The sequence below is a fragment of the Xyrauchen texanus genome, chromosome 33 (assembly GCF_025860055.1).
Source record: "Xyrauchen texanus isolate HMW12.3.18 chromosome 33, RBS_HiC_50CHRs, whole genome shotgun sequence".
Classification (NCBI taxonomy): domain Eukaryota; kingdom Metazoa; phylum Chordata; class Actinopteri; order Cypriniformes; family Catostomidae; genus Xyrauchen; species Xyrauchen texanus.
The window spans coordinates 9,254,483-9,271,624 of NC_068308.1; the positions used below are offsets into that span (position 1 = coordinate 9,254,483).

General features: G+C 41.3%; 1 protein-coding gene across 1 annotated transcript in view; it reads left to right on the forward strand.

Moving 5' to 3' along the window:
* LOC127627230 (protocadherin-15-like) overlaps nt 1-17,142 on the forward strand; it is a 505,252-nt gene that overhangs the window by 405,500 nt on the left and 82,610 nt on the right. Inside the window, exon 25 of the mRNA XM_052103574.1 lies at nt 3,395-3,504. Within this exon, the coding sequence (XP_051959534.1) occupies nt 3,395-3,504 (110 nt within the window). The remainder of the gene's footprint in view (nt 1-3,394; nt 3,505-17,142) is intronic.

Consider the following 17,142-nt stretch of genomic DNA (forward strand, 5'->3'; position numbering starts at 1 on the left):
CTGGTTGAGCCCCACTGTGTCCTGTGTGAATCAGGCCGGGTTCACACCACTCGTAAAAGCAGTGCGCATTTATTTTGGCACATATTTTAACAAGTTAGTATTCAAAGCTACGTTGTAGAGGTTCGGCATTGAGCCTATTTCTTTGCGTGTAATTGCGGAAAATATTTTAAAATGCACAAAAACATGTTTAACAACACAATATTTTGTCATATAGACTTCAAGTAAGCAAAGTGAATATGCTGCAGTGAACTTTTCACCCATTGTTTGAAAAGTAGATGCATGATGGGCTTGATACAAGTGACACAAACAGGAACACAACCACACTTGCTGTTGAGTTAATCAGTGCTGGAAAATAATGGTGGCCACACAAAATATTGACACTTTGGACCCAATTTGGACATTTTCACTTAGGGGTGTACTCACTTTTGTTGCCAGCGCTTTAGACATTAATGGCTGTGTGTTGAGTTATTTTGAGGGGACAGCAAATTTACACTGTTATACAAGCTGTACACTCACTACTTTACATTGTATCAAAGTGTTATTTCTTCAATGTTGTCACATGGAAAGATATAATCAAATATTTTCAAAAATGTGAGGGGTGTACTCACTTTTGTGAGATACTGTATACACATATATAAACACACACAATATACAATAGACAATTGCTTTAGAAGGATACACAACTCCTGTCAAACACCATAGCCAATATTTTTGAGAGGTTTCAACTAGATTGTGTGAAAGGACACTCCCTATATGCATTAGCACGCAATTTCAAGTGTACTGAGTTGTAAGGGAACACATTTGCACAATTTGACATGTGACTGTAAATCTTATCATTATAGAAATACAAGTCACAACTTCCCTCTGTGAAAAATAGCCCTGATATTCACTATATTTATAAGCGTTTGCCCCCTCTTAAATAGCTTTAATATAGTTAGATACTTTTCAGGAGCTTGTGGTGTAGCTTAATTAATTGCATATGGTTTCATAGTAGCTTTCCTAAAAGTGGTGTGGATAGAGAGATTACATGGAAGGTATCATCTTTCTGAATAACCCTGAATAGCAAAAAACTGTTTATCTTCTATGCAGCAACCCAGGCGACACAAATCAGCCTCTAAGCCTGAGTACAAAAAATAATAAAGGATTAAGGTTGTTTTCGCAATGTACAGAATACGTTACCGAATGGAACAGATGATTCAGCAAAAGGATTTATATGGTTTGGTATTCAAACTGTCCTTGAGAGTTTTTTTGCCAGTGTTTTTGTGCTTGATTAGAGAAAAACACTTTTCATCTCCATGTTTACATGCTATAGGTTTTGAGAGGCTGCAGCCTTGTTATTAGCTGACAGTGAGCTTTGAGGAAAATACAAAATTACTCTTGACTTTATTAGTGTACTTTCAGTGCTTATATTTGTCTGAAAGAGGTATGAGCAATATAACAGTAGAATGAAGTACTCATTATTGACATTTAACATGTGTGGACCTTTCTTGAGACACATATCTGTACAGAAAGTCTAATTTAAAGAATTTATCATTATCAGTGAATAATTACTTAAATTTGTCTGTTCCTTACACAAATTTATGGAATTTTAATTAATGGTGTTTTTTTGGACCTTCGTGGAAGGCAATTCGTGGTTGCTATTAAGATTTCTAGAGCTGCATAAAGATTCTTCAAAAATGTTGTTTCACTGTAAAGGCGTTCAATGGAAAGGAGGAGGCGAGAACCGGCTTTTCAATATAAATAATAGTTTAATATAAAACTTAAACAGAAGACAAACACACACATGACAAACATGTCTGTAAACGATCTCTCTCTCCCGCACAATCCTCCACAGTCGGCCTTTATCCCTATTGGAGGCTTGATTAGCCTGATAAGGGACCGGGTGTGTATGATCACGACCCGGCCCCGCCCTCCGCCCTGCCACATTCTCTGGTGATCAAATTTAATTGAGGGAAGGGTTTATAATTTCATGACAAATACTGTTCTCCACACCCACTGTGGCTTAAAGTCTAACATATGTTTGTGCCAAAGAAGCAACAACTTATTTCAATAATATATTACACTATACATCTGGTTTATGTGAGGTCAGGCTCAATGGACTTCTACACTCATTCAATTAATATTCTTTATTCTTCTTAGTTTATCAACTGTATATGATGCCCAATTAACACTGTGCTCTGGTTAACTTCCTATTGATTAATTTTGGTAAGTGTATTTTTTTTTGTAATGACGGACTACATTTCTTTAAAGCTCAAATGAGTTTAAAACAGCAAGGGTCTGAATAACTGGTATGTAAGTATAGTTCACTTAAAACATTTAAATTGTAATTGTTTTCTCACCCTCATACTATTTCTTTTCAGAACACAAACTTTTAGAAGGATATCTCAGCTATGTAGGTCCATACAATGCAAGACTCCAGTGTTTTAATCCATGTCTTCTGAAGAGATCCAATCGGTTTTGGATGAGAACAGACCAAAATGTAACTCCTTTTTACTATAAATCTTGACTTCAGAGTCTCCTTGGCGATCATGATTTCAAGCTTGATTACACTTCCATGCTTGACGCATGTGCAGGATGCTAGATGGCACTTGGAAGTGTAATTGAGTTTGAAATCGTGATCACCCAGGAAACTTAGATGTCAAGATTTATAGTAAAAGGAGTTACATTTTAGTCTGTTCTCATCTAAAACAGACTGGATCTCTTCAGAAGACAACACTGGAGTCTCATGGATTAAAATAATGCTGCTTTTGTGCTTTTTGGAGCTTCAAAGTTTTGGTCAAACTTTCTTTGCATTGTATGGGCCTACAGAGCTGAGATACTCTTCTAAAAAATCTCTGTTTGTGTTCTGCAGAAGAAAGAAAGACACACATTTGGGATGGCATGAAGATGAGTGAATTTTCTTTTTGGACAACTATTCCTTTAAGACTTCTACATGCAAATAAACTCTGCTATGGTTGGCTAACCTCTTCACTTATTATAGGAGTAGCAATGTCCCTGCCAAGTTGTGGAATACTCAATGATCAAAATCATGATCATTTCTGAATTACCTGTTTGTTTGTTTTGAAGATAACTATTTTTACCTTTAACACTTTGTGTTAAAAACTCAACACTCATGATGCTAGCTGTGATGCAATGACCAAAAACAGTAATTTGCATGTATACAAAATGTATATGTATTTAATACATTGCCAATTAAAAGCAATTAAAAAGTAATCAGTACTATGTTGGAGAACTCAAGCAGATCAAATTACTAAAATACCTATCCTTACTTCAAAGTAGACAAACTCAGTCAATATGCCAGTCCTGTTTTCCATGTTATGTCCCCATTAAAATTAATAAAATACTAAATACTTCTTGTATACAGTTATTAATGCAATATTTAATATGTGTGCAGGTTCTCTCCGGTCAGTGAGAATGCCCCCGTGGGAACAGTCACTGGAGTCATCTTGGCAGCTGCCATAAACCAGACCATTGTCTACTCCATCATTGAAGGAAACGAAGGCGGTGAGTAGAACATTCAACTATATAGCCTCAATTCTACAAGTGTGAGCTCTAATGAAAAGATTCAGGCCAATATCACTAACAGAAATAGATTACAGTATAAAATAGAGGCTTGATAAAAAGTTACTTGGAGGGGTAAATTCACTGATCACTTTTGCACACTGAAATAAGATGCAAAATATGTATTTACTAACATCTCACAATCCAGTTTAACCAGGCACAGAAATTTAATTCTGCAAATTAGGCGTATTATTGATTACACAAAAGTGCCTTCCACAATTAACATTACATTGTTACCATACATGAAGAACAGGCTGTAAACAGAATTTATTTTATTAAAAAAGAGACATTTGTTTACATTTTCTAGTGAAACTTAAAGCTGTAATTCATCTAATGTTTTCATTGGAGAAAGTGGAGAAAAGCTTTATACCTGGGCATATATCCAGGTACGTAGTGTAGTAAAGTGTCCCTCCCCCGGACATACGGTATAGAGGAGGGCGCAATATGGCTGTTCATTCAGATTTTTTCTTCGGAGCCGAGTGGTTGTGTGTTCACCAAGCTGACGTTTCCACTACTGTTCCACTCACCTCTGCAGAGCTTTGCTTGGATCTTACTGCATGTTACCAGCAGCTTTTCTCTTCTCTGCACGCCATTACAGTCTACGCCCCTGGGCGCTTCGACAGCACTTCTAAAAGAGCAAATAACCTCTAAAGATAATTTTCTCTAAAGGAGTACACATTGGTGTTGAGCATCTTTTTAAAGATGCGTCTTTTTGAAGATGCCTTTCCGCCTTTGTGTAGTACCTGGATGGGGCAGATATCTTTCCGCTTTTGACGGTCATAGATGCTGCCTCATGTGTCTGGGCCACGATCACACCGAGGCAGCATTTGTGGATTGCAAGAATTTGACCATGGCAACGTTGTGGTCATGGCTTTCCTTTCTGAAAGGAAACGCCACTCTAGCCGCATTGCGCTTTCTTTCCACGGGATTGAGGCCAACGCAGCTGGTGATGGAGGTGATTTGGGGTGTTAAGCGAGCACGGTTTCGCCAGGTAAATCCCCACGAACCACCCGCTCCACCCCCAGGTGGTCCAGCTGATTTGGAACCAATACGGCGAAGCAGAGTTAGACCTGTTTGCTTCTCAGGAAAACTCCCACTGCCCGCTCTGGTACTCCCTATTGGAGGCTTCCCTCGGGACAGACACGCAGCTGGCCCCGGGGGCTACGCAAATACGCGTTTCCCCCAGTGAGCCAACTTTAACAGGTGCTGTGCAAGGTCAGGGAGGATGAGGAACAAGTCATTTTAGTGGCTCCTTATTGGCCCAGTTGGACTTGGCTCTCGGATGTCATGATCCTCACGACATCCCCTCCCTGGCGGATTCCCCTGAGGAGAATGACTTTCTTTCTCAGGGACGGGGCACCTTCTGGCATCCATGCCCAGACCTCTGGAACCTCCAAGTGGCCTACCACCAGCTGTCGTAAACACGATCAACCAATTCAGAACTCCCTCTACCAGGCAGCTTTATGCCATAAAGTGGCGTCTGTTCGCAAAATGGTGATCTTCCCGATCAGAAGACCCGCAGAGGTGCGCACTCAGATCACTGCTTTCATTCTTGCAGGAGAGGTTGGAGAGGCGGCTGTCTCCCTCCACCTTGAAGGTGTATGTAGCTGCTATATCAGCTCACCACGATGCAGAGGACAGTAAGTCCTTACGGATGCCTAACCTGACCATCACGTTCCTTAGAGGCGCCCAGAGGTTGAATTCTTCCAGGCCATGCCTTTTCCCCTCATGGGATCTCTCTGGGGTCCTTACAGGCCTTAAGAGAGCTCCCTTCGAGCCGCTAGAGTCAGTTGAGCTAAAAGCCCTCTCCCTGAAGACGGCCCTACTGATTGCAATCGCTTCTATCAAAAGGGTTGGGGAAGCGTTCAAGAGTTTTCTGTCAGCAACACATGCCTGGAGTTCGGTCCTGCATATGCTCATATCATCCTAAGACCCCGACCGGGCTATGTGCCCAAGGTTCCTTCAGGGACCAGGTAGTGAACCTGCAAGCGCTGCCCTGGGAGGAGGCAGACCTAGCCTTATCGTTACTGTGTCCTGTGCGTACTTTGCACACACGGAGCTTTAGAGATTCCGAGCAGTTTTTTTTTGCTTTGGTAGACAGCGGAAAGGGAACGTTGTCTCCAAACAGAGGCTTGCCCACTGGGCCTTCAATGCCATTGAATTTGCTTATCAGACCCAGGCCGTACCCGCTCTCTTGCAGGTTCAAGCACACTCTATGAAGAGTGTGGCATCCTCGTGGGAACTGGCCAACTCTCTCGCAGACAATTGCAGAGCGGCGGGCTGGGCAACACCCAATACCTTTACAAGATTCTATAATCTCTAGTTTGAGTTGGTCTCGTCTGGTGTTTTGTCAGGTCCAAGCAAGTAGAACTCGGTAATATGGAACAACTGACCGGGTGTACCGCTTGTGCATAGCGCCTTTCCCCTCCTCTTAGGGAACACATGCACTCTTACTCCCAGGCTAGCCCACAAACTCGCGCTCCCTGGATGTCCTTCCTCCCTAGCCCTCTGGCTCACGAATTTGGCAGAGGATTTCCCGACCAGACCCACTATGGGTAGTAATTACTCTGTTCTGGAATAGGTGCTCCACAGGTGTTTGTTATCACGGTAAACCGCTGTGTCGTATATTCAGAACGGTCCTTCTGTTGGTGGACCCACGTCTCCCTTGGTCAGTTCTCTCTGCCCCCGGTCGCTGTGTTTGTACAGCTCCTCCCTCACCAGGCTGGATCTACCACTGTGCCACTTCCATGCGTGGCTTGTAAACCCATGTGATGTATTTGCCACATGTTGACCTCCCCAGCCTGGGCAGGATGTGGTCTCCACGGGGCAGATGGCAACAGCCGCATGTAACACTCTATGGAGATAAAACATAGAGAGTGAAAAGGCAGCTGCTGGCGCGGCCTGCTCTCATGCTTGTCATATCGCTTGTTCCCCCCCTCAGGGATGCCGGGAACCTAAAATTTATATGACGTCTTATGGGGCGTTGGGGAAGGTTACATGCAGCCTGATGCGGTCTGCTCCTTTGGCACGCAATAGCTTACTTGCACCTGCAGTTCAGGTAACACGGTTCAGTGTTGTGGCGTTATTGGATAGGGACCTCTAGTGTCAGTACATCAACAAATTGTCGATTGAGAAGGGCAAAGTCTAGGTTAATGTTGTAACACCCATTCCCTGATGGAGGGAACGAGACGTTGTGTACCTCTTACAATGTACCAACCGCTGTAACTTGCTCCTCAGTGCAAAACCTGAATGAACAGCCATATTGCGCCCTCCTTTTATACCCGTATGTCTGGGGGAGGGACATGCAAATTCTGTTCACAAATTTTCATTGGCCTTTTCTCAAGTTCAGTTGCAACCGATGCTCTCAAGAGAGACTCCTAGTGTTTCTACTTTGACACAACATCTCGTTCCCTGGGGGTTACTACAGTATTCTAGACGTTTATTCCATTCTTGGAAACCACCAAGCACAAAAAGATAAGATTGCGGGTAAATGTCACACTGGAATTTTATGAGTTTGATATTATTGTAATTCAGTAAATTACAGATTGAAAGACTTCAAGCACAGCGTAAGGAAAGGCCACAGACTCATAGACGGCATATCTAAGGTGGCTGTCAGCTGAGTTGTCTAAAGCTCTGTAAAAGAAGGCTTTTGTTTTAAGCAGTGTACTTCCTTGTGCCACATGTCATCAGAGAGAGAGAGAGAGTAAGACGATGGAGGTATGCATCATAAGTGTGATTAATTCATATACTCTCACATTTGAATACATCTGGCACTGGTTTGAAAATATGGGCAAATCGTTTTGGTACATTCTCATTAAGAGTGATCAAGCAGTGTAGATCTGTAATCAAAGGGCTGCTTTCATTAGCACAAGCTTGAGAAGAGAAGGATAATCAGTACACACTTCAAACCACTGGAATCCAAGATGTTTAATACAATGACATCACCCGAGATCAGAACTAATCCTTTATAAATGCTAATGAGACTTGGAATAAGGGTCATTCTGGACCTGGAATCCTAATATGGCTAAGCGCATTACGATACAGTGTATGGAAACGGTTAGGAATGAGTTTTAAGACACTGGTACAATTCAATAGTATCCAGCTGCAGACCCGCAGCACCACCAGTTTCAGAACACCAGCACCAGAACCTGAAGTGAGGGGCGGAGCTTACGTTCGAAACCGAGTAGCGCCACCTAACGTTTTGGAGAGTACTTTGCTTTTATTACAAACGAAACATCATACTTTATACCTATGTTATAATGATTCTTTACGGTACAGTACAATAAGCACTTTAAAACATTGATCTTGTGTAATATAATTGTATATAGTTATCCGTTTCATTGTATTATGAGAGTTACTTCCTGATCATGATGGTGAAAAAAATGCTTGAAACTTATGGGCATTTTATATAAAATATACTTTATTTCACAAGAACATGTGCAGCATGCATTTTTCTTTATGTAAAATAAAACATGTCAAAAAACTAAAAAGAGAGAAAATTCAGCATAATTTTAAAAGAAACAATAAAAATATATACAACAAATGACCAATTCACCCCTAGGCCCATTTTATCATGACAATCCTGTATAAATTAAACTTAAAATGTATCAAATGAGGAATTCACTCTCAGGCCCATTTTGTCCTTACATTCTTGCTAAAATAACTCCATGTCATCCCTGAACACAAAATGAAATAGAAAGGGCTCTCTGGAAGCTTCTGACTGTTCCAGGAGATTGTTATGGGCCTTTTCCTTGTGGTCTTCATTCATTCGAAATGTCTCTACAAGAGATGAAAGCACCACACAATAATCTCAACGTAAAAAAAAAAACTCAACTATAAGGTAACATTAACTCACAAACAATGCATATAACAGAGGAACGTGGAACAAACACTTTAACACCTTCACAAGATGTCTTCAAAACGTCACCGCAAGGCTCATTTACAACACGCAAAAATGTATCGAATGTATGACAAGCTTCATTAAGATGATAAAGTTATGTACAAATTAAATATTTAGCAGATAAACGCTGAACTTAATATATGCGATAATTTTTCACAACATGATGTCAAAAACGTTACACAACTCACCATGCTGTCCGCCATGCTTGTCTCATTGTCAATAACTCCGCCCCTCACTTCAGGTTCTGGCGGTTCTGAAACTTGGGTTCTGAAACTTGGGTTCTGAAACTGGTGGTGCTGAGGGTCTGCAGCTGGATATGTCTCGTACAATTAGGAAATTCAACGGAAATGCTGGAAATTCAACATCAAATATTCTTTATATTTTAAATAACCATGTTGTAATGCTGATATTTGGATAATCCAGTGAATGAAAGGTATTTAATTAAAATTTGATTCCAATGCAACTCAATGCAAACCAAAATGTAAAGTTATTCATGACAAATACATTGTTAGTCTCACATTAATATAACCTTTTTTTTTTATTTATCATGGTGTAAGTGTTCTCTGGCATGAAGCAAAGCTGAGTTTTTTATAAACTAACAGTGTAGACACCAATGTATATAATCATAATTTAAATAAAGATTTTATTTAACCAAGTGATATAGTTCATTAGCAATTTGGCTCATTAATGTTTATGTTAATGTATGTTTATGTCTATCAGCATTTTAAAACGGCTTCAAATGCTGCACATCCAATCAGAATTTAGATTTAGATCTATTTGTTTTATAACCAGTGCAAAGTAATCTGGTTACAAAGTAATTAATTTAATGATGACAAAAATAAAAAATAGTGTAGCACATTAGATTTTAAATTCCTGTAATCTGATTACAGTTCCTGATCTTCACTTACCGTAAATGAATTACTTTTTAGTACATAACTTTGGTTCTATCAGGAAGACATGCAGGCTTGAGTGAAGTTTGAGATGCCATTTATTTGATAGATGTAAAACGGGAGGTGATGTCTCTCTCTTTGGCGTAGACGGGGCGTCCAGCAGTCTGAGGGAGTTGAACCCGGAACTGTCATGTCCTGCCGGAGATTGGAGGCAGGGGCGAGGAGCCTACCCCCCTGCGGGACAGGGCTCAACTGGTGGTGGTGGTGGGGAGGTGGAGGTTGCAGTGTTAGCACACCAAAACAGCAATGTGATAGATTGTGAGCGGACTTATAAAGCATTGGCTTACGTGCGATTGGCTAGGTGTTACCCAGCTAATGATGTGATTATGTACACCTGCTGGTCTTCCCTCTAGAACTATGCTCCACTTCCATTTCTATCGGGAAGACATGCAGGCTTGAGTGAAGTTTGAGATGCCATTTATTTGATAGATGTAAAATGGGAGGTGATGTCTCTCTCTTTGGCGTAGGCCCCGTCCGGCAGTCCGAGGGAGTTGTACCCGGAACCGTCATGTCCTGCCGGAGATAGGAGGCAGGGGCGAGGAGCCTACCCCCAAAAAGAGAGAAAGTAGTATACTACCCCCAAAAGAGATGATCCAGTTTGGTACGAACCAGGTCTTGTGTTGGGCGTTCATTCTGGAGGAGGAATTAAGAGATGCGAGCGTCAGAATTTGACATGAAATTTGCAATACCTCTGGCGTGGTTGTGTGATGCCTTTGCGATGGGAAAGCAGTTTTTTTTTTTCTTCTCGAGTTTGATTTCAACCCTGTGCATTTCCTCTTTGTCCTCAAGTGTGATTTTGGGCACTCCGTCGAGAGCCCCTGGTTGAGCAGAATCTTTGCTTTAGGCCGGCATTGCTGTGCATGTCTTTGTTGAAAGATAAATGACATTTGATATGAAAACCCTCCGTGGAGGGAAAGTTGTATGAGGCATCTTTGCCGAGGGGGACAACATGTGTAGAGCCATACGATAGTGTCGACGTTGCGTGCAGTCTCTTCTTTGAAGACATTTGATATGAAAACCCTCCGGCGAGGGAAAGTTGTATGAGGTATCTTTGCCGAAGGAGACAACGTGTGTAGAGCCATACGATAATGGCGATGTTGCGTGCAGTCCCTTCGTTGAAAGATATTTGGTATGAAAACCCTCTGGCGAGGGAAAAGTTGTTTGAGGTGTCTGCGCTGAAGGGGGCAATGTGTGTAGAGCCATACGATAATGGTGACGTTGCGTGCGGTCCCTTCGTTGAAAGAGAAAAAAAACATTGATATGAAAACCCTCCGACGAGGGAAAAGTTGTTTGAGGTATCTTTGCCGAAAGGTGAGCAACATGTGTAAAGCCATACGATTATGGCGACGTTGCGTGTAATCCCTTTGTTGAAAGAATACATTTGATATGAAAACCCTCCGGCGAGGGAAAGTTGTTTGAGGTATCTTTGCCGAAGGGGACAACGTGTGTAGAGCCATACGATAATGGCGACCTTGCGTGCGGTCCCTTCGTTGAAAGAAAACATTTGATATGAAAACCCTCCGACGAGGGAAAGTTGTTTGATGGTTATCTTTTCCAGAGTGAACAGCATACATAACGGCATATGATAATGACAATGTTGTCGTGCCATACCTTGTTGAAAGCCATCTCGTTATGGTGCGAGCTTCCGGCGAGGGCGGCTGGTTTGAGCAATATCTATGAGAAGGAACTGTGCTTGATATTATGGAAGCCCGGCGAGGGGGGGGACATAGATATGTGCTGACCTTGCGATCGGTGAGCTTGCTTGAATTGAATCAAGGATGAGCTGGGGAAGAGCCACCAACCACCACCAGATATGCATGAGAACTTATGGCTGATGTGGAGTTGAGCTTGTTTGATGATTTGGGTCAAGTTGACTATTTCAGGTACGATTGGGGAGAGCAGTGGCCGAGCATCTTCATTGTAGATTCCAGTATACCTCGAAGGGTGCCTGTCAAGCTGGTCTGTGGAACTCCTGCGAAGTGAGGGAGGGGGTCAGAGACTACGTTGAAAAACCCGGGAATGTGTCTGGCTGGGATGATGAAGTTACAGGAAATACTCTGCCATGTCAGACATCTCATAGGGGACATGATGGTTCGAGGAGGGCCAGACTTTATTGATTGTAGTAATGACTGCGGAATTGTCGCATGACTACGATGCATTTGAGTTTCTGGAGGGAACCCATATGACGCTGGCCGTGATGATGGGTGTGGAATAAGAAAGGCCTATTTTAAAATTATTTTGTGGATGTAGCTTGCTGTGTCATCGCGGAACGAGGCTTCAGTGGTTCTGGGAATGTATTTCCTATTTCTGAACTCAAACATATATTTTACCCCATATAGGGTAAAGAACCATTTCATTGGAGGATAGAGGGGAAGGTTGTTTGCTGGACCGTATGATGAAGTGCTTTACGAATGGCGAGGAAGGATTTGAAGCTTGGGTCTCGGTGTCATTTCTATCTTCCCTCTGCTGAGCCGCATCGAGTCTGGGATTGTAGATCGAGAACATTTGTTAAATACATTCAATTATGAAATATCTAGCAATGGGATTACTTACGAAGAGCGCGTCTGGAGCGTAGGAAGCTATATTGAAGAAAGTGTAATTCTGGCCATTCCCCTGTGAACCATGGTCCTAGACGGCAACCCCTGAATCCTATGGAGGGAGCCATGTCCGAGAAATAGGGGTGTGTCGTCCGGAAATTCTCGCCAGCCATCATCGATTGGTGGGTAGGAGAGGCTATCTATGGAATGAGCTAGTGTGAGGAGGTGGAAAAACGGCGGAGTGGCCTTGAGGAATGATAAGCATGGCAAAATTGAGGTGGCCTGATGGGGCTGGAGATTGCGTTAGGAGACCCAAACTGACCAGGGAACGACGTGAAAATAGACCTGATCCTGTCATGTTTCTTTAGGGGTGAAGCTTGCATGGTTAGAGAATGTGTGTGATGTCTAGAATTCTAGAGACGTGGCTAGTTGTGGGTGTTTTTGTTTTAGTTTTTTTTTCTCCTCGCTCTCGCTTTCTCTCTCTCTCCTCCCCTCTTATTCCTCAAGCTGGAGCAAATACGTTGAGAAGAATAATGTCTCAGCTTCATGAGAGTTTAGTTATTGGCTGTAAAAGGAACATGAGAGTCTTCATGTACTCCCGGCATAGAGCCCTGAAGATGCAGTGGACAGTTTAGTTTCTGAAGGATGTGTGCCCCAAAACATACAAAAATGTGTGCATGTTTGTGCAAATCATCTTGCACGAGACTGCTTTGTGAATGTGTTGATATGAATCGGGATCTTCAGGAATATGAAGATCCTGATTCATGTACTCCCGGCATAGAGCCCTGAAGATGCAGTGGACAGTTTAGTTTCTGAAGGATGTGTGCCCAAAACATGCAAAATTGTGCATGTTTGTGAATCATCTTCAAGAATGTGATTCTCGAGCATGGTTAAGTTCCGGCTGTTCATGTCCCACCTTTACGACCTGAAGATGCAGTATCGCACTTTATATTTTGTGAATATTTGCAAATCTCCCTCCGAATGTGCTTGGTAGCTGATTCGACGCCAAGTTACCATTGTCTCTGACATATTTCGGAGACCAGATACACGCACGCCTAAACATGTATTTACGCTGTCGATCATATTGGTTCTGATTAGTTGTTGCTGTAGTGGTCTGTCCGCGATGAGTGAATGATCAGGCATTTACGCTGTCGATCATATTGGTTCTGATTAGTTGTTGCTGTAGTGGTCTGACCGCAATGAGTGAATGATTTGTCAAGACATGCCAACGAATTTCTGCTCTTTGACGATGCCTGAATGATAAAAAATGGAAGTATGCCATGAGATGGGAATTACTCGCTGTATGACCTGATCATAGCGAAATGCCTTACGCTGGTGGTAGATAATCTGATGAATAAGGGAAGCGGTGCGGAGTCTACCGCTAGGTGTCAGAGGTGCGCCGCAACAGTGGTGCTAGCGATGAGAACATGGAAGTACGTCTGGAGTAAGAAAATGCTGCTTTTTATGGATCGCGTAAATGTGCCCTTGGAGGCGCTCTGGGAACCTCATCGAATGTTGTACTGAACAAAGTAAATTCTTTCACAAGGCTTGGTGAAGGCTATATTAACCCATTGGTACGTATTTGTTTGCACTCGGGAGTGAAGTCACTCTGCTTACATTTAATATATTTGCATTCTGATTTATGCATGCATGGATATGCCATTAATGATAACAGATTATTTGTCTTTTCGAAGGTCTAAGTGTTCGATGTTGATATCCGATCTCTGTTGCATGATAGCAGTCCTCCAGAAACAGCAATTTGTTTATTTGTGCCGGAAGTGCGGATGACAACATGCAATATCAAAAACTATATCATACCTTATTATGAAATACCGATCGCCAGATGAATCCAGTTCAGCCTGCTTGGGTCAATTGTCCGTGACAGAGTTCATTCTATAACGTTCAGTAGCACTTTTGTACGTAATTATAAATCTTGATATGTTCTCCATGTTTACATGAGATCAGGCCTGGAAGAATTACACTTCATCGTCTTTCTTCGACAGACTATGCAATCTGAGCAGCATTCCTGTTGTAAAACTGTATATTATCTTATATATGAAGTCTTCTAAACAGAATGAGCCCATCTCAAAGTCCAAAACTTATTTTTTTTGTTTTTTTTTTTAACAACATATATTAATTCTGAAACTTGAGAAGTGAAGCCCAAGGTGTCTTCTTTCAAAAGATATTACAACTGTGTCCATACTCCAGGGGAGCCAGTAGATACAGACATTTAAGTTGGGTATGTAATTTGCATGGTTGGTGCTCGGGAAGGGGGGGCACACATCAACAGGTGAAACTGTGATGTCATGCTCCCTCGGAATGCTCAAATCGTGGGCTCGGTCTTCCTAGTGAGTAGGGCATAGGGATGATGAATTGGATTGGAACGCGCCCGTTACGTGATTTGGGCGAAGACGGCCGCAAAATGGGGGAATCTTACTGAATGAAGTAATGAGAGCCCGTATGATAAGCGTTGACTGTACATGATGATATTCCTGAATAATTATCTTAATTTCCCGATGGGGAATGCTCGGGCATGCAGACTGTGAATGACAAGTGAATGAACCTTGACCGGGTTACCCTCATGAGATTATCGATTGCCTGCCATACTATGAAAGTGAATGCGCTGTTGACATGAAATACTGGCTTTTGATAGTGATGCGAATGCGTTATGATGAACAGGCAGCGTTGCAACTTTGTGATGAACAGGTAGCATGGCAACGGAAGGTCTAGACCCATGACTAGATCTGAATGCATTTGATGGATATGAAAATGACTTAGCTTATTTCTGATGGAAGCAGGCTGCTGCCTCAGCCGATGATTTTGCAGGATTCGCGGTGTGAGCGCTCCTTCCGCACCGGGTTGTGCAATGCGATTGAGAGAGATCTCCTGAGTGAATGAGATATGGGTGACGATCCGGGTTTGCTGGTTGTTTACTCCCCATGGGTTTGATGTTGGCATAAGTTGAGATGAAGAAACGACGTCGTTGGAAAGGGAAGGCGGGCTTCCGGAGAAGTGCTGTGCACTGGTTATATGTGGCCTGGAGAAGTTGAAGCGCGTCTAGTTGCAGTGTTAGCACACCGAAACAGCAATGTGATAGATTGTGAGCGGACTTATAAAGCATTGGCTTACATGCGATTGGCTAGGAGTTACCCAGCTAATGATGTGATGATGTACACCTGCTGGTCTTCCCGCTAGAACTGCACTCCACTTCCATTTACTCATATTTCTCAAAATATATTACTTATGTAGAATACATTTTAAACATAAATAAGTTCAATATTTAAATCTGTTCATTTCTGACAGCTAAAGGGCATGCACTCCATATGAGACCATTCAAAACATTATTTTGGATTCAATGGGCCTCATTCATGAAACACGATCAGAATAAATTGTTGTGTAAATTGTTCATAAAGCCGCTCTGATGTAAATTCTTGGATTTATGAATGTTTTCATAAAATGTTAGTAGGTAGTAACAAAATGTAAACATGCTCCCGAGTAAGTCCTGTGTAAACATCCGGACGTGTTGTGTTATTTCAGGTATTCATTTTTTATAAAAGTGAAATTAACTAAGTAATTAAAACATTTTATTTGTAAAATTTTCCTTAAGCTATAGCATGAATTAGTAAATTAAAAAAAAGAAAGTAAAAGCTTTGTTTTATTTTTAAACCCATAGCCTATACTTATTTAGAAATGATTCTTTGCTGCTTGCATTTATTTATTTATTTTTATATTTATATGTTCTCCAACTCTGCTTATTGTTTTTCCAGCAGAAGTACTTGATGTGGGGTGAAACGTTAATGAAAAGATGCAGTTTGTGTTCAAAAAATAAATTCCCTCTTATATGACTAGTTGGATGTATTTTTTTTTTTATTTTATCATCTTTTTTATATATATGAGCTCTATAATTTTGGTTTCATAAATTAGTATAGGCATCAGTAAAACATATTTAGTTGATAATGTATGGTCAATGCTAATGCTGTTAAACTCATAAATAAACACATCGTGGTCATGTACGTACACAATACAACGAGGAAATAAAATAAAAAAATAAGCCTGCACGCTGTCGTATAGCTTGAAAATCTGTAATATCTTACAGCGTTCCAGTCAAAGATTTTCTTCAGGCATTCTATTAATTTCTCTGAAGATTCTTCCAGTTGCAAGGGATGTATAGTACTGTTTCCATCATGATTTATCCAAGAAGATTCCAGATAATGCTGGTGATGCGTAAAACTGAACCAGAAAGGTTAATGGTTGTGGACATACTCCTCCAGGCGTGAAATGTTTACACTGAAGCTTCAAGTCAAACCCTTTTTATTTACCTCTTGGACTGTTTGATTCACAAAAGAGCCTCTAATGACAGTAAAACTTGTGATGACAGTAAGTCCTCACTTTCTTTGAAATGCTATTGTACTTGCTAAATCAAAATGTTACAATGTGAATGCACTTCTTTCATAAAAATGATTTCATAGATGTTAACAGCATTTACTAGCTAGTCTGGTGCCTTCCTTATATGGAGTTTTTATGCATGGTTTATGATAATTGTGAATGAAGGTGCACATGCCTACTATTTACGAATGTTTGGAATTCATTAACATACACGTTTTACTAACAAATCAAGTGAGTATGAAGCGTTTGTGAATCCAGCAGAAAGTTTTCGGCAAGGTCCATATGTGCAAATTACTCCGAATTTACTCTGTATTTACACAAGTCTCAATTGAGTGGCAAAAACAAAACCTTTTAGAAAACGTAAATGTAATTTAATAAATAATGTGATTACTTTTTTATAATTTAATCAGTAAGGTAATTAGTAATATGTAGTTAGTTACTTTTTTGAGTAACTTACCCAGCACTGTTTATAACTAACATAATGTGACACCTGTGTCTGCACATTAGTTGAATTCTTTAATCTTTATATAAAGGGGTTAAAGGGAAAGGAGGAGGTGAGAACCAGCTTGACAATCTAAATAATATTTGAATGAAGAACATAACCAAAAAGATAAATGCTCACAGGTGTCAGACAGCTGCCCGTAAATCTCTCTCTCTCTCTTTCCCACTGCAGTCTCCAGTCAGCCTTTATCCCTCTCTGAGACTTGATTAGCCTGATTAGGGGCCGGGTGTGTAGCATCATGTTCCGGCCCCACCCTCCGCCCTGTCACACTTTATTAATAAGCCAACATCACTTAGCGACTATAAA